The 16,255-nt window shown below is 38.6% G+C and overlaps 4 protein-coding genes across 7 annotated transcripts; 3 read left to right on the top strand and 1 right to left on the bottom strand.

Moving 5' to 3' along the window:
* Positions 1-770: 770 nt before the first annotated feature.
* LOC112166794 (dirigent protein 19) lies at positions 771-1,598 on the top strand. The gene has a single exon (XM_024303698.2). The coding sequence runs from the start codon at positions 792-794 to the stop codon at positions 1,380-1,382; it is 591 nt and encodes a 196-aa protein (XP_024159466.1). The 5' UTR covers positions 771-791; the 3' UTR covers positions 1,383-1,598.
* Positions 1,599-4,289: 2,691 nt separating this feature from the next.
* On the top strand, positions 4,290-5,062 carry LOC112165604. Its single transcript, XM_024302179.2, has one exon. The coding sequence runs from the start codon at positions 4,357-4,359 to the stop codon at positions 4,732-4,734; it is 378 nt and encodes a 125-aa protein (XP_024157947.1). The 5' UTR covers positions 4,290-4,356; the 3' UTR covers positions 4,735-5,062.
* Positions 5,063-8,127: 3,065 nt separating this feature from the next.
* Positions 8,128-12,574, bottom strand: LOC112168197 (pentatricopeptide repeat-containing protein At4g21065). 3 transcript variants are annotated; one of them, XM_040507018.1, is made up of 5 exons: positions 11,989-12,574; positions 10,314-11,723; positions 10,134-10,228; positions 8,940-9,090; positions 8,128-8,560 (listed from the first exon to the last, which is right to left on the bottom strand). In XM_040507018.1, exons 1-2 carry the CDS (start codon positions 12,528-12,530, stop codon positions 10,877-10,879), a joined length of 1,389 nt encoding a protein of 462 aa, XP_040362952.1. In that variant the 5' UTR covers positions 12,531-12,574; the 3' UTR covers positions 8,128-8,560; positions 8,940-9,090; positions 10,134-10,228; positions 10,314-10,876. The 3 variants fall into 3 exon arrangements, with proteins under 3 accessions (XP_040362952.1, XP_040362954.1, XP_040362953.1); XM_040507020.1 differs by having other exon boundaries at positions 10,134-10,199; XM_040507019.1 differs by lacking the exon at positions 8,940-9,090 and having other exon boundaries at positions 8,509-8,560.
* A 1,028-nt stretch (positions 12,575-13,602) lies between these two features.
* Positions 13,603-16,255, top strand: LOC112168199. Of its 2 annotated transcripts, none has more exons than XM_024305319.2 (3): positions 13,603-14,461; positions 15,016-15,057; positions 15,712-16,255. In XM_024305319.2, the coding sequence occupies exons 1-3, from the start codon at positions 13,895-13,897 to the stop codon at positions 15,727-15,729; spliced, it is 627 nt and encodes a 208-aa protein (XP_024161087.1). In that variant the 5' UTR covers positions 13,603-13,894; the 3' UTR covers positions 15,730-16,255. The 2 variants fall into 2 exon arrangements, with proteins under 2 accessions (XP_024161087.1, XP_024161086.1); XM_024305318.2 differs by lacking the exon at positions 15,712-16,255 and adding an exon at positions 15,270-15,660.

Here is a 16,255-nt window from a genome sequence, read left to right as displayed (position 1 = left end):
ATAGGCTCAGCCTCCTCTGGGCCCATGTAAGTAGAGGTCTGATTCTATTCTGAGTTGGGCCAGCTTGGAGGGTGCCTTGATACCCTCACTTATTACTTAGTACTTTGGGCTGGTTAGGCACAAGAGTTTGACCTCTTTGGACAATGCTGGGCTTTTTTACGGTTTCTAAAGTGTCAGTCGTAATTCATATCATGATTCAATGGTCGGGAAAAAGTTAGACTGGAGAAAGCGGCTTAAGGATGAAAATTTGTCTCCTATTTATTTGCTGAAAAAATAGCATTCTGTTTCGTACCACAATTCTGTACTGGCGGATTGAAAGCTAGTTGATGATTTTTCCCTATAAGACACAGAATTAATCTTTGTGTATATGTTCGCTTTAAAAGCAAGCTCAAATTGTCTTGTAATGAGCTGCAGCTCTTAGATAGAAATTTTGGTTGTTGCCCCGCCAATATTTTTATCTTTAAGTGCTTGTAGTCTGGCCTTTTAGCTATTGATCTAATACATTCAACTTCTAGGTTCAAAGAAAATAGGTTTGCTTCGAGTCTTCTCGATTATGCTTCGAGTCATGTTAAATTGTTAATCTTCTATTCTCACTTTTCAAATATACACGAAGAGACTAACCTTTTGAACTAGCCTGATCACTATTGATAATCTTCCCTCTTCCCGAGGTGTTGTACCGTGAAATATTTGTTGAATGTCTAGGTAAATGTAGTAGGTCGGGCTTTATCTGTTCCTTACGTTATATATAGAGACAAAGACGAGCGCTTTGAAACACATAGTACTGTGCAACAATGGCTAGAATCCTTCCTGTCTCAGCTTTCCAATTCATCATAATCTCCTCCCTCCTGTCTTCCTTTTCTATGATCTTAGTTTCTGGGGAAGATCATGAGTTTATGAAACCCATGGATCCGGAGCTTTTTGGTCTAAAGAAAGAAAAACTTACCCATTTTCGCGTGTATTGGCACGACATTGTTGATGGTCCCAGTCCCACTGCCGTGACAGTAGTGCAACCACTCTCCAACTCCTCCCAAACAAAGTTCGGGATGATACGAATGATCGACAACCAGCTAACCTTAGGCCCCGAATCGAGCTCGAAGCTGTTGGGAAGGGCTCAGGGGTTTTATGCATCTGCATCACAAGAAGACCTCAGTCTGTTGATGGCTCAGAACCTTGCATTTGTTCAGGGGAAGTATAACGGTAGCACCATAACCCTGATGGGAAGGAACTCGCTTACCAACAAGGTAAGGGAGCTGTCGGTGATCGGAGGAAGTGGACTTTTCAGGTTTGCTAGGGGTTATGCTCTACTAACAACTCAGTCGTTTAACGCCTCTAAAAGTGATGATGCTGTGGTGGAGTATAACATCTATGTCTTGCATTACTGAAACTAATATGGACTAACTAGCTTTTGCTTAGTCAATTAGCTAGCTAGATGTTTCATTTGCTAATAATTATTTGTTCGGTGAGAAATGTAATGTTCTCTTAAGAGGTTTGCGGTTGATTGGAATGTAGGTGGCTGGTTTGGGTTATGTATGTTTTGTATATACGTATTGTTCTGTTTCTATAAAAATGATGTTCATGAAGTAAATACCACTTTTCCAATCTATATCAGCATCAGTGCAATTTTTCACTCAATCCCAAACGTACAGATACAAGCAGGAAGAAGATTGTTAAAGTCAAGACTGTGATTCCACCTGTACGGCTGTACATATCGTTTTAGGTAAAATGGGCTTGTCATCAGGAAATGAGAAGTGGAGATCTAATTAGGGTCACAAAAGTCGATCATTTGAGTTTTGATTCATGGTCAATCACGCATGCATGTCATCATGTATATGATATGCTGTCATGCTGATGCTTGTTGGGACCAAGTAGGATATGCCACGTCTCGAAAAATTTCAAAATGTTTTGGTATCCTTTGGGGACCCTTTCCAAATTGTATGAACCGGCCGGCCATATCGATCAAGATTGAGTGGATAACGACATCGTAAGTGAGGCTCTAAATGATTCAGATGCGTACGAGTGTGAGTGGTTTGAATACATGGGAGAAATCTAGGCCTTAATTTTCAATGGCCACGACATTACAGTTATAGAATCTTTATTTTTTTATTTTATTTTGAATTTCATGAGATTCAGATTTAGGGATGAAATCAGCTGTCTCCATTATTTTATCTTTATTTTATCCCCTCACAAATATTTTTTTAATCTCTGTGAATTAATCATGTTGAGGGGACAGAATTGGGACACAGAAATCTGAGATAGCTGATTTCATCCCCCAGATTTGTTGCTTAATTCAATAAATTCATATGGATGTCTGATAAAGTTAAAAACGTAAGTTTGTGGTGTGAAACAAAATGTAGTTCTGTATAATTTGGAAGCACATGGGTACCAGAATATTTTTGTATTTACATCTTCTAAGAAGTTTACTTATAGAATTAATAAGATACTCAACTCTAACTAAAAAAGAGGTTTTGTTCGAGTTTGAAATCTTTCATTTCTGATTTTTTCAATTATTATCCGCTATCTGGTATTATAGTCTCCATCAAGTCCGGCCTTGTGCAAGGGTAGCCTTGGCGACAGACAAGAGCCCAAGAGAAAGGGGGGCACAATTTTTTTTTTATAGATAAGGTTATACATATATAATTATATAATAATAGCGGTATATGCTACATATGGCAAAAAAAAAAAGTTTTATTCATGAAGATGCGCCTTAGCTGCATGCCTGCATCTTCTCTAGATCTCTTCTTCTCTCTTCCACACTTTGAGAATTGGAAACACAATTATAGCAGTCTCTCACTCTCCAAAATCTTGAAATCAAACAAATTTTCTCTTTAAATTTGAGGTTTCAATGGTTACTCAATTAGTCAATTCATTTTCATCATTTGTCATCTCCCAATTTTTCTCCTCTCTATTTTTATGTTCTTCTACAGTGATCAAACCAATTTTTTGGCATTTCATCGGTGCAGGCTAAGGTAGATATCAAAATAGGTATTGGGTGTTCTTTAATTTCGAAATTGGTTGAAGTTTTGGATTTAGAAGTTATGTTGCTTGTTTTTTGTGGTTATTATTCTAACTCTTGTTAATTAGTAATTTTCAAGGCCAAATTAATCTCAGAATCATCATCGACGGTGTTTAGTTTTCAGCTTTGAACCTTCCTATTTACAAGTTTGATCTCAATGGCTATTTGGCAATTCAAAATTGAACAATGGAAAGAGTTTTTTTTTTTTTTTTTTTCCCACTTCTTTTTTCTCTTTCTAAATTATATGGGTGATCTTTCAGAGTAGCTAGAAATTTCTGTGGCAAGAAGAAATATGTAATCTTTGTTATACAGGGTTTTCATTTTATGTCCCCCTTACATCATGTTCTTTATCTGATAAAATTGGTGTTGGCATGAGCTGTCCAGCCTTTTTTTTTTTTTACCCCTTAATTCATCTTACCCTTACATATATCAGTGAGAATCTAACTCATGATCTTTACAATATTGAAATTCTAACTTATTAACAGGTCCCAACTCACCGACCATGAGCTGTCCAACTTAACTGAGTTTCAAACCTAAAAAATACTTAAAACTCTTATTTGTAAGAATCATATATGTCGGTAATTGCCTAATTGGCAGCAAAAAACAAAATTCACACTGGACACTAAAAACCTCAGGACTGACTCTGCTCGATATATGTTCGGGTCTCTCGTGACAACATGCTAGGTCATGGAGATTGTAACTTATAAGCAATCATAACAAGAACGAATTACTCACTTACATGTAAAGATCGCTTTGATTGCTTTTAGTTTTATCCCAAACTACAATCAAGCAACAGCTAGTCAATTGTAATACCTGGAAAGCAGTGAATATGCATTATATATCACTTTTCATTAGCTTCGGCTTCCTTTAAAATACAAATAAAGCACCATCTTCCGGAAAAAAAAAAAATACAAATACAAATAAAGCAATGCAAAGCTGACTTGGACCACCATTTCAGGCGCAACTTTCCCAAGGGGAATTGCTGCAATTTGCAAGTTTGCCTCAGGTCGATCACTAAAATAAAAACCCTACTGCTCCCTTTTCTTTATTCTTCTCCTCTCCCCATGTTCCTGTCCCTGGTCGGTCGTACGTGTCCATTTTCTATTGGTCCACATCAATATCAACGAATCCTAACCAATGAAACAATTCTCACCGTCTTTGGAATTATCCCGATGGATCTGCAACCCTACAGATGGATGCAAGTAAAGAAAGAAAGCTACCTGAACCCAGAAAAAGTAAAAGTCACATAAACCCTTTCACACCCTTATATAAACCATCTCAAAGCCTTCATCAAAACCCAACATTCAAATTTCATATACTCGAGCTAAGTTAAGTGATTCAACATGGCGAGGTACTACAACGACTACTATTCTTACTGGGATTACTTTCCCCCTCTCCAACTTTGCTTCTTTATCTCCATCCTCTTCTTCATCTTGGGCTTTACATGGTACATAAACTACGAGTCCATGTTCGAGGACATGATGTTTCAGGTCAAGCTCTTCTTCCTGCTCATCCCCCTAATTCTGCTACTCCTCGTTCACTTCTTGTCGGGTGGTATATCATTTTTGCTGCCGTACCCGGAGCAGGACTCGCTGCACAGAGTCGGAGCCGGAGGGTCTCCGACTCCGTGGGGTGTCGGATTTTTGCTGGTGTTCCTTTTGTTCATGATCTCTTACCAGTCTTCTATCCATGAACGTTGGTTTCCCTTATACAGTAAGTAGATGATGAATATGATCGAATGGGGGTGTTGATGTATAATATTATTAGCTAGCTGTGTATAAATCGGCCAAATGGGTAATCTTTATGTAACGGTAATTTTTGTAATAGTGCTTAAGAGTACTAATTAAAGCTCTGGTTTAGTGCCTTTTCCTTGTTCTTTTTGGTATTCAATACTAGCTAGCTACTAAACTGCAAAGCTGCTTTTGTTTCTAGATTATTAATTTGTATGTAGCTTATTAGTGTTTCTGGAAATACATATGATATATATGTGTTCCTGTGTACTCCTAGTTATGTGTGCGTTGGTATATATATGATCGTGTTCTTATGATTTATGAACTCTTTTCTAGTTGTTTTTGTCAAATCCATTATCGCTTCATAATGTTTGCTAATCACTACTAAATTACTATGCTTCACCTCGAGCGGTTAATAATGAAATCTTGAGTGATTGATGCAATGAAAAAAGTGAAACGTTAGCGATTAATTAAGACCCTATTTCTCTATAGTGGAGATTTTCTTGCCAAAGAGAGTATCCAGATCCTTGAAGTAGTACAAATGAAAATATAAAATTTGTTCCGGTCTTTTCCCATCAAACAATTTTAGTGTATCAGTATTTTTGTTTATGTGGCTCGTTTGGCCTTTTCTATAATGATCTCATACTAGACTAGCTAGAGCTCATAAATGTGGCATTTTGTATGGATTAAAAAGTGTGCTTAATCCATGGATAATGTATCTTATGGTGGTGTTCCTACTCCTTGCGCAAGCAAAAAAGTAGCCATTTGTATAATCAGATATGAGATCAAATGAGAGTGTCATATTTTGGCTCCATTTCTCAAAACGTTTAGCTTGAATTTGGGAATGGCCATGTGGTTCCAAAGATTGCCAACCTAAGAAGTATACCAAAATCAAATAGGTAGGGAGGAATTGCGAAATAGCTCCGAATGCAAGTAGCATTTTCTTTGTCTAAATGTCCATTTCTGTTTAGGAATATTTGCTAAAAGTTTGCAAGGAGTGACAAGTTCTCAAGTAAAGTAAATGCTGGTTTAGAGATAAATCATAAATGGGGAGGTAGGGTAAGACATTTCTACAAGGGGATAGAAGAATTAGTCACTCATAAATCAATACTATTTCAATTTATTTCAACTATTTGTACATGTCATTTTTAAAAGAGTAAGTGTCATTTTTATTGAAAAATAGTTTAAGCGCGACTAGATCACCCCTTAAGGCCTTAGCCCCTCCACTTCTCCAAAAGAAGAAAGTGCAAGAGTACACTCCTAGCAACTATACTATTGTAACATCAACATCTCACTTGAGAAAGAATAAGATATTGATTAGGGACGAAGTAAAGCTCCCCCAATATTTAATAGACTGTACAATACAGTTCAGCTCAATGACAAGTGTTGCTTTCAACACGTGTCAGAGGTGTCAGCAGCACGTGACTTTTGCCCATAAGCAGTGCACTAAGTTAAAGCAGGCCCACCATGCCAGAGCAGTACGGATGGTCAGGACCCAACCTATTAGAGCATTTTTAGCAATGCTAGCCATTTTTGAGTCAAATTTTAGCCAAAGTAGCTAAAAAGTTATTTTGGCTAGCCACTTTAGAAATACGTCTGTATCAGTCCTCTCTATTTTAGTTAGTTTTAAATTTATATTATTTTTTAAGTGAAGATTAAATAGTTTAAATGTATTTATCAATTACATAAAATAACTCGAAAGGAATGTATTAAATTATAGAAAGCCTCATCTCGCTCTCTATATTTAGGAGCGAAATAGCTAAAAGTTATAATGGAGAGCCACTTAGGAGTCTGGTGCAGCTGCTAAAATATATCAAAAGCTAAACATGCTCTCCAAAATAGCTAAGGAGCCAAAATAGAGAGTCTGCTAAAGATGCTCTTAGAGCAAGTTCATCCGTAGTTAAGAAAAAGAAAAGTCGAGAAGTCAAGAATTCGACCAGTCAAGTTACTATTCACTGTCACTGGACATGAATTTACACCCGTTGTTTTTCTTGCCCTGTCAACACTGTTCACTTTTTACTATTCATACTCACTGTTCACGTAATTTCAAGGGTTAACCAGTGGGTTTCACTGTTTAAATTTACTGTCCATCAAAATTTAAATTTTTTTTTTTTTTTTAAAGATAAGAAACAGGTGGCGCGATCCTAGCCATCTACCTTTTTCCACCGATTGATCCTAGCCGTCATTGTGACATCTATTTAAAGTGGTGAACTGTGGGAGACAGGAAAATTCGAGAGAGAGAGCTCGGTGCTCTCTGACCTGAGACGCAGCCCAACCTGACCGGAAATCGCACCTCCGGCCACTCCACAGCGGCGCGCGGACACCCTCGTCTTCGTCTCGCCGTCGCCAGCAACCCCTTGCCCTTGGATCATCCATGCACTGAACGGAAACGGAGAATCGACGGTGAGAAGCAACGACTGCTCCGGCGGTTCTGTGATGTTTTCCGGCGACTCCGGTCTCCGATTTGCTTGCTTGTGGTATGGAAATTCATCCCCTCGTCATGCTCTACACGTCTGTATAATTAGTTTTTCAATTCGATCGAGTTTTGATGAATGTGTTTCTGGGTTCTTTCTGTCTCTGTTGTTCCTCGCTGCCGGCCACTTCTCCGGTTTTCTAGGCTTCGCTTCTTACTTGATTGCAGCTCTAGACGAGAAATTGTGATGCTTTTTGGTGCTGACATCACCCACGTTCAGGGCTGGGCCGAGCTGACTCTTTGACTTGGCTGGGCAAGAAAAATGTCAGGCCCTTGGCTTTTTTCTTGGCTTCGGTCAAGAAAGTCGGGATTTTGCCCGGTCAAGAAGCTACCGATGGAGCTGCGTTTTTCTCGTCCATGGTCACCACCTCAGCTTTTCCTAGCTGGTGACCGGTCAAGAAGCAACCGGTGGACTTGCTCTTAAAGGTCACCAGAAATTGTAAGAACAACTCCAACAACTTCCATATAATTTCTGTATAATAGGGAAGCAAAAGTCAAAACTTTAGCATCTTTTTCTTCTCTGACTCTAACAGATTCTCTATTTTACAGCAATCTCTAAAATCTCCATATTCTTCCTTAAATTTTAGAGATTGCTGTAAGTATAGGGAATTCGGTTTTCTCTTTCCTCAATTTCTCTAAAATATGGATAATTATAGGGAATTTGTTGGAGCAAAATATGCTCATTTTTCCCTAAATTAGAGAAAAATCAAAATATGGGGAAGCTGTTGGAGTTGCTCTAACAAACTCTATATAATGAAAGAGAGAGCCTCCAATAAAAGTTCTACGTTTCTAAAGTTTTATAGTACTTCCTAAATATTGAAACTATAGAAGTGTTTTACTACTGCCTAGTTTCCCTAGCTGAAGAAGTATCAAGCTGAAACTAAAATTTGACAAAATAGCTCTTAGGTAAGTAAGGTAACTATTCATGGTAAGCTCCTGCTATTTATAAAGTACTCCGCATACTCCTTGAAAGATAAATTACTGACTATTTAACAAGCATGGTAATAGGAATTACATAATATTTCAGCTTATCAGATAGAAGCCAACATTATGTTATTCATACTTGCCTTCTGAACAGAGAGACATTGACCTAGAAAAGAAGGCCAAGGAAAGAAGGCTGATAGGATATGAGAAAGAAAAGCAGTACTAAAACAAAGGCCACACCCCAAGGTGATCCTCCAGCTCTGTGGATAGCTTCAGGCTCAGACCCTGGAATCCCAATGGTGATCTGGCTGCCTGTGGAGAGCCAATGAACGACAATCACTAAAAGCAAAGGCGAAATCACCAGCAAACGTTGCAGCAGCTCAGATATAGCGGCCATTACAGCATCGTAAACAACATAACCTGCAAATACACAGATGAGTGTCGTCATAGCAATTAGGAGCCAGTTATCTTGGAGATTGAAAAGCAAAGAACTTGATCTGGAAGCTGAAGCCATGAGGAAGTGGTTTAGTGTAGAGAGAGAGAGTGAAGCTTGTGTGGAGTGAGTGTGTATGGAAAGACTTACAAGTAATAGAAGGCCATATATATGTCCTTAACTCTGTTTGTATTTATGTTTCTGGAGAAGTTTCTGGAGAAATTTCTGGACTTGGCATATATGGTACTAGTCAGCAGGATAAATTGACTGTAGTGTTGTAACTTTTGTCCCATTCTCCATTTTATAACAGAGAGAATTATTACCAACCTAGTTGGAACGTAACCCTTCTCGGACTGAGATACTCACCAGAAGACTCATGAATTTAACCCTCCCTGAATGCTGAAGCGATATATTAATATGGTATTGCATAATAGTGTCAGTGTCAAGAAACTCTCGGTGGGGAGCCAGTGGGATGCTTCACATGCTTGAAACTTGAAATTACCACATGGTAATAAATCTAGATTTAGCAAAGTACCAAAATTGAACAGTCAGATTCATGTAATGCTGGTCATTCACCAGAAATGAATGCTCACGTTAGGCAACTTGAAAATGTACAATTTATCTGAACCCATCATGCCTGAAATGAAGTAATTAGCAACTTTGTGCTCTAGAGGTACTGTGAGCTTCCTAAATGTATTGATAGCTAGAAATTTTCTCAGGTGGATAGATGATAGTTTGCAACTGGGGGAAAAATGAGCAAGAAGCATTTACTGAGATTTCCAAATCTTATTAGGCCTCACATCCCAGCTCATTCATGATGTAACTAGAATGGATATTTTTTCCAGCCTTAAGAAATGGCGGAAAAATATTGTAAAAGAAAAAAGGAAAAGAAAATAATAAGAATACTTAGATCATATGTATGTGAATGAACCAGAGTATACACTCTAATATGCAAAGTATTGTTCTTACTTGATTACTAGGTAGCATCATCTACTAGATCTACATGATCCGTATTAGGATTTTCATACGTGAATTAAATTAAAGGAACTATCTCCCACAATAATAAAATTTTGAAGACTGGTATTAATAAAAGAAGTAATTATTTAAATGAGTTTTCTTCCCATTTGTGGAATCTGTGTCGGGCAGAATATTGTAACATTTGATAAAATACCCTCCAGAATGTATCAAAGTTGAAGTTCGATTTTGAAAACATAATTCATCTCCCAAGTTCTTAACTTCCCTGTTTTCTCTTTACTTTTCTGCAGGTTAAGATCCTGCTTTTTGGGAAGTAAAACAGACTTGGCCATACCTTTATGAATATTCTAACTTATAAGCAGGGCAATCATTTTAGTATATCTACCATTCTCTCCACTTCAATTTCCATAAAAAAGACAGCCATCAAATGGAAATGAAAAGACTAAGGAGAAGCGATTATCGAATAAAAGACATCTATTAAGCTAGAAAGAAGGCCATGCAAGGAAGGTTGGTAAGATATTAGAAGGTAAATACTAGTACAATGCCCATTGAATTGGAATCACCAAAAGTCAAAGGGAAAATTACCAGCAAATGTTGCAGAAGCTTGGATGCTGTCAGGGTATCATAGTAGCACAAAATAGCCTACAATTCCTGGAAAGAGTTCCAGAGAGCCATCAGGACTGATATACAAAGAAAACACGGTCATTATTCAACTCAAGTCATCTGCCATAATAAATATCACTGAGTGAGGCACGACAAACATACTTGTCCGTGTGCTGAACAGGAGACATATAGGCCACTTGTTGATGAAGAATCAGTCAGTAATTTTTTGCAATAAGATTAGTGTGACCTTCCATTACTTCTGACTAGCTTTGCCAGTGATTGAGCGTTTAGAATCTGGAGGGCTTAATCAACTAGAAGTAAAATTTATGGTTAAATGGAAGACAGGAAACAAATTTCTGGATTTCCAAATCTCATTTCTTGCACTCGTCAGGCCTTGCGTCCTCAATCATTTGCTAAAAGATCTTGTAGATTTGTACTCCTAACTGAAATTTACATGGGCATCTGGTGAAAAATTAGTTAATATGTCAAACCTGAAGCACACATATTCCAGGCTCTTCCCATACATTGTTAAAAAAAGCAATGATACAGCACCAAATCCTTACAGCTTACTCGTTGAACTTCTGACCTTCCAATGCCAAATTTAGATGCCCTCTCAGTTTCACAATCTGTTACCTTTTTGAACAGTAATCCCTATCCAGCTTTCTTCTACATTCATTTGTCAATCTTGGCTGTCTTCTTGTTCATCCCTTCTCTTTAAACCGTAACTACCTTACGGTCTCTTTTATAATATCTCCAGATGAACTACCACCCACCTCCACCCAACTGCACCCAGGAACCTTTACCACACCCTGCTGTTTCATGGATAGTCGCAGATCAGCAGCATCACTCCAACAACCAGAGAAAGAAGATACATTAGCTGCGAGTACATAGTTTGCTCCAAGGTGAGACTCCGATTTAAGGACTTTCCTGAACTTATCATCTAAAGGAAAAACTACATTGTGGTTCCTACAGGCACCCAAGAAACTCCGCAGTATTACTGAATTAGGCTCCATTGGCATATTTTTGATAACTTCATAAGCTTCTTCAATCAGACCAGCTCTTCCAAGCAAATCTACTAAGCATCCATAATGTTCCATTGTTGGTTCAATATTATATGTTCTCACCATCTGATTGAAAAATTGTCGACCCTCATTAAGGAGGCCCAAGTGGCTACAGGCTGACAAGATAGCAGAAAATGCCATGCTGTCTGGTACCAATCCAGCTGGTTCCATGCGAGAAAACAACAAGATAGCATCGTTTCCACGACCATGATCGGCAAGACCACAAATCATAATAGTCCAAGACTGCAAATTCTTTTCACTCATTGAATTGAAGATATGGAAGGCTTTCTCAACATGCCCACACTTGGAATACATCTCAATCAGAGCAGTTCCCAGAGCAACATCTATCTCTATGGGATGGACGATAACGTAGCAATGAATCGACTTCCCGGTGCCAATATTGTTTAAATGGGTACAGGCAGAAAGCAAGCTTACCAAAGTGACTGAGTTTGGTTTTTCATTAGCTAGCTTCATCTCTCGAAACACCCTTAAGGCTTCCAATGGGTAGTCGCTGCAAACACAAAAAACAACATTCATAACAATGTACCATGCTTTAACTTAATTTCTGCTAGAGGGCTTGTTATAAAAGATCGAGTATATAGTTAGTTTAACAGTATCAATCAGATGCCAAAACTTGTATGTAATGCAAACAAGAACTCATCAAATATTGCTCAAGAACTGTACAAATATATAATGAACTATCATTATAATGACTAGTACTCATACCAGAAACTATCTACACGAAACAAAACCACAGAAGTTTGAAATGTTCATACCAAGCAACATATCCGGCAATCAAAGAGCTCCAAGAAACCACATCTCTCACAGGCATTTCATCAAACACCTTCCTCGCAATCCCAACCGCACCGCAATCAGCATACATTCTGAAAAGGGCATTCCCTATATACCGATCCGAATCAAAACCACCTTTCATAATCACACAATGCACCAACCCACCAACTCCAACCATCTTACATCGACCGCAGGCTTTCACAACAAAAGGGTAAGTAAAGTAGTCGGGTCTAAGCCCAATTCTACGCAGCTCAAAGAAAAAGTTGATCGATTCAATCGGTGCTGGGCTCTTCGCAAAGGCCCTGATGATTGAATTCCAAGCAAACAGCGGCGGAGGAGACATTGGTACATAACCAAACACTAGTTTGGCAAAGCCGATTGAAATCGAGCTGGCCGCGTTTATATAGTCAGAGACGAACTTTGGGTTGTGATCGAGGCCCGTTTTGAGGACCAGAGAGTGGAGTTGGAGAAGATGAGCCGCTGATTTTGACCGTTGGATGAGGGCTTCAATTTGGCGGGAAACCATGGCAAAGCGAAATGCGTCCGGGTTCGATCTGCAACCGACCAAACGACGTCGTATTGGTGTTGAAGAAGAAGAAGAATTAAACCCTTTTATATATAAACCCTCATCTTTACTGTTTAGAATTATCAGATACAATGAAAGCTTCAGAGTCAGGGGTTGCAGTGGCGCCGAGCAACAAAGAGAAGACGCCCACGAAGCCTCAATTCGTTCCGGCCAAAGATGACAGCAAACCTGTGCTTCAAGACCCAGTAATCTTTTCTCTCTGTTTCTTAGTGTTAATGGTAAAGGTGTGATTTTTAGGGTTTGGTTTTGATTTTCTGGATTGGTTTTGTGTGTTTGGTAGATTCTGAGGTCGGACCCAATTGAGACAGAGGAAGCTGTGCTGAGATTGCCTCCGTTTTCTCTGTGCCCAGATCATCAAGGAAGGGTTAACACCAAAATGGGGTGAAATTGCTATTTACTTTTACTGCACTCATGTTTTTACTAGTTGATGTTCAATATGGTTCAAGATTTTCAATTTCTACTGCAACCTAATTTGTATTTGGGGTTTGTTTAGAAGGCATTGAACTAGTATATGTGTGTGTAAGTAGATGAAAGCTGCAATGGAGACATGAGTTTCTATTAGAATCTTGTGTAAACACATTTTTTTACTACAAACCATATAACTATTTGTGAATGGCTGTGTGTGTAATGGAGGCTGGTGCATCCAAATGAACAATACCAGATTGCTTTCGAAGCAGTTCTGAAGTAATTTGATTTTCCACAAGTGCTACGAATCTCTCTCTTTCATCGAATTTCTAGTGCAAGATTAATGAGTGCAAAGTGATTGGTTCCTCCTCCCAATCATAATTTGGCCTCTTTTTTCCTTGATTTTGATTCCTGCTGGTTATTGATTAACCTTAAGCGTTTGTAGAAGTGTGGATTGTTAGTACTGCTTTTACAGCTACTTGCTGTAAGTAAATACTTGATGAAGAATTCTGAATTCCCTAGTTTTCTCCTAGAGAATGTAGTTTGAAGTGCTTCATTGGAGTTTGTGTTAGGTGGAAGCCAACAAGTCTATGATTGGCAACACTGGGATTCTCCTATTGGTATGGTAAAGCTGAATGTGGATAGAGCTAAACTCAGCAATGTTGGAGTTGCAGCTGGAGGTGTTATTAAAAGCACAAGAGCATCTGGCGTTTGGTAAGCCAGCTTATTTTCAGGCTTTAAAAAAAGCTGCCCCAGCTTATGGCGAAAAGCAGAAGCTGGCTCCCCCCAGCTTTTAAAAGCCAGAAGCTCGGAGTGTTACTGTAGCGGTAACACTGTTCATTAATGAATTTTCCAAAATCCCGTTTTGTATCCTCCGTTGGCTGAAACAATTACAGCCGATGCCACCCACCCTCCATCAGTCTCTCGATCCCATCTCTCACTCGATCCCATCTCTCATCTCCCTCTGCTCTCTCCCATCTCCCATCTCCCCTCTCCCCTCTGCTCGATCTCCCTTCTCCCTCTGCTCGAACGCATCCCATCCGATCTCCCTTCTCCCTCCATCCGATCTCTCTCAAATAACCCATCACAGAACGCATCCAATCCCTGCTCGATCTCCCATCGGTCTCCGGTCGATCTCCCTTTGCTCGGTCTCCGGTCGATCTCCCATCTCCATCGGTCGATCTCCCATCTCCATCCGGTCGATCTCCTCTGCTCGGTCTCTGCTCGGTCTCCGGTCGATCTCTGGTCGATCTCCGCTCTCCTCTGGTCGATCTCCCTCTGCTCGGTCTCCGGTCGATCTCCCTCCGCTCGGTCTCCGGTCGGTCTCCCTGCTCGGTCTATCTCCTCTGCTCGGTCTCCCTCTGTTCGATCTCCCTCTCACAGAACCCATCCAATCACAGAACGCATCTCGGCCTCACTTGCATCTGAAATTGAAGCCTCAATCAAGCAATTTTCGAATCAAGCAAGTCAGTCTCTCTCCCTCTGCTTCGTTCTAATTGTTGTTATAATTATTGTTATTTTTGTAGTTCTTGTTAAATTCGTAGTTCTGCTTCGTTCTAATTGTTGTTCTAATTGTTGTGAACTTTGCTGTTATTTTCGTAGTTGTTAAATTCGCAGGACTGCATGCCCCAATCTCTGTGTATGTAGGCTCTCTTATTTAGGCTCACCAAAATGTGTTTAGTATATGTGGCAGCAGCTTACAGCTTACTTGTTAGAAATAAATGAGGTTTTTGAGTAAAAGAAATTGCCACATCAACTGCTAAACAGAATTTAAGGACCAAAATTGATTAGTGTAGCAATATACTTGCCGGAAAATTGCAGGAACTAGAAGAAATGAAAACCTTGACAGCACTTACTAGGCAGAAAGTTGGGCATTACAGCACTGTTATACTTGATTAGCCTTTTAAGTTGCAATATTGCATGACAGAGGCCCTTGCCTATATGTAATACTGAATTCAACAGAAGTTATGCTTGTTCTAGCTTTGACTTAACTTGCGTCCTATCTTTTCAATGACTTCAGGAAAGACTCCTCACAGCTGAAAATCAGAGGCTAAATGAGAAGGTAAACCCTTTTTTTCTATTATCATCATCATTCATCTAGTTCTTATTGTAACATTGTACGTTTATGGTATTTGTGATTACTGGCTTACCACATGTGAACAAGGGGTATGTGCCTTTCCTCAATTTAATTACCATTAAAATGTAGTCATTTCTAAGTTAAGCATTTCTACAAATAATAGACATTTCAAAACATGATTAATTTCTTTTGTATAGTGTGAGGCTATGCAACCAAGGCAACCAGTAAGTGAGCAGAGAGAAAACTTAGCCTGCACTGAAAGTAGTCCAAGTTCAGGTGTTGACATTGAATTGTTCGTTGGATTGCCAGAAAGAAGATCGAAGCACTAGCTTCCCCCTTATCAGAGATCTTCTCGTGTTAATAATCTATAGTTGATAACTATAGTTGCCGATTGTTTTGCGTATGTAATTTTGTATTACATTCTTGCTCCACTGATTTATGGAGCTTTGCAAGGAATTAATAAGATTATGGAATATAGTCTTCTTAAATTAACTGTGATTAAATATGATTTGTAATTTTGTATGACCAGAAAAACCATTGCATGCACTACTATTTCAACATGTATATCTATTTTTAGATCAAATTTTATGATGCTTTGAATGAAGTTTTGTTAAAATTTGACATTTCTTTATTTTACAGGAAAATATTATGTTGTAGATTCCGGATACCCTCAAATGAATGGATTTTTGGGATTTATGGGTCAAGTGGTGAGATAGAAATGGATGATGATGTACAAGAAGAATATCATGGTCACGGTGCACAAGAAATGGAAGCAATAAGAAATAGCATTACTCAAAGTTTGATAAATGCGCGTAATAACGTGAACATTTGATGTGAACTAGAAACTATGATTTATAATAATATAGTCACCATGATTTATAATCATATTGTCCAATATTAATCAAATAGTCACCATGCTTTATAAAAATTCAAAGTTAACAAAAATTAATACGGACATAATAAAGATTAAAAATAATAACAAGATCATTTGAACAATATTGTTTTATATACAATTAATTAAGCAAAATAATCTCTCATGTCCAATTCGGTCATTCCACAAATAAAAAGCACAAGCCAGTTTGATTTACCAAATACTTTGCCACTGCTTCTGCCACTGACAGCCCTTATAAAAAGCCAGTTTACCAAACACTCAGCAGCTTTGCTTTTCAGCCACTTATTCTCA

Source organism: Rosa chinensis, chromosome 5 (assembly GCF_002994745.2).
Source record: "Rosa chinensis cultivar Old Blush chromosome 5, RchiOBHm-V2, whole genome shotgun sequence".
Classification (NCBI taxonomy): domain Eukaryota; kingdom Viridiplantae; phylum Streptophyta; class Magnoliopsida; order Rosales; family Rosaceae; genus Rosa; species Rosa chinensis.
This window is presented reverse-complemented; position numbering and strand designations above follow the sequence as displayed.

What these genes read in the sequence shown, in the direction of transcription:
- LOC112166794 (XM_024303698.2), top strand. Translation starts at nt 792, where the DNA reads ATGGCTAGAATCCTTCCTGTCTCAGCTTTCCAATTCATCATAATCTCC.
- LOC112165604 (XM_024302179.2), top strand. Translation starts at nt 4,357, where the DNA reads ATGGCGAGGTACTACAACGACTACTATTCTTACTGGGATTACTTTCCC.
- LOC112168197 (XM_040507018.1), bottom strand. Translation starts at nt 12,530, where the DNA reads ATGGTTTCCCGCCAAATTGAAGCCCTCATCCAACGGTCAAAATCAGCG. An exon ending in ATTGCCGGATATGTTGCTTG is followed by an intron (nt 11,724 to 11,988) that starts GTATGAACATTT and finishes TTGTGTTTGCAG; the next exon opens with CGACTACCCATTGGAAGCCT.
- LOC112168199 (XM_024305318.2), top strand. Translation starts at nt 13,895, where the DNA reads ATGCCACCCACCCTCCATCAGTCTCTCGATCCCATCTCTCACTCGATC. An exon ending in GCAATTTTCGAATCAAGCAA is followed by an intron (nt 14,462 to 15,015) that starts GTCAGTCTCTCT and finishes CAATGACTTCAG; the next exon opens with GAAAGACTCCTCACAGCTGA. An exon ending in ATCAGAGGCTAAATGAGAAG is followed by an intron (nt 15,058 to 15,269) that starts GTAAACCCTTTT and finishes TCTTTTGTATAG; the next exon opens with TGTGAGGCTATGCAACCAAG.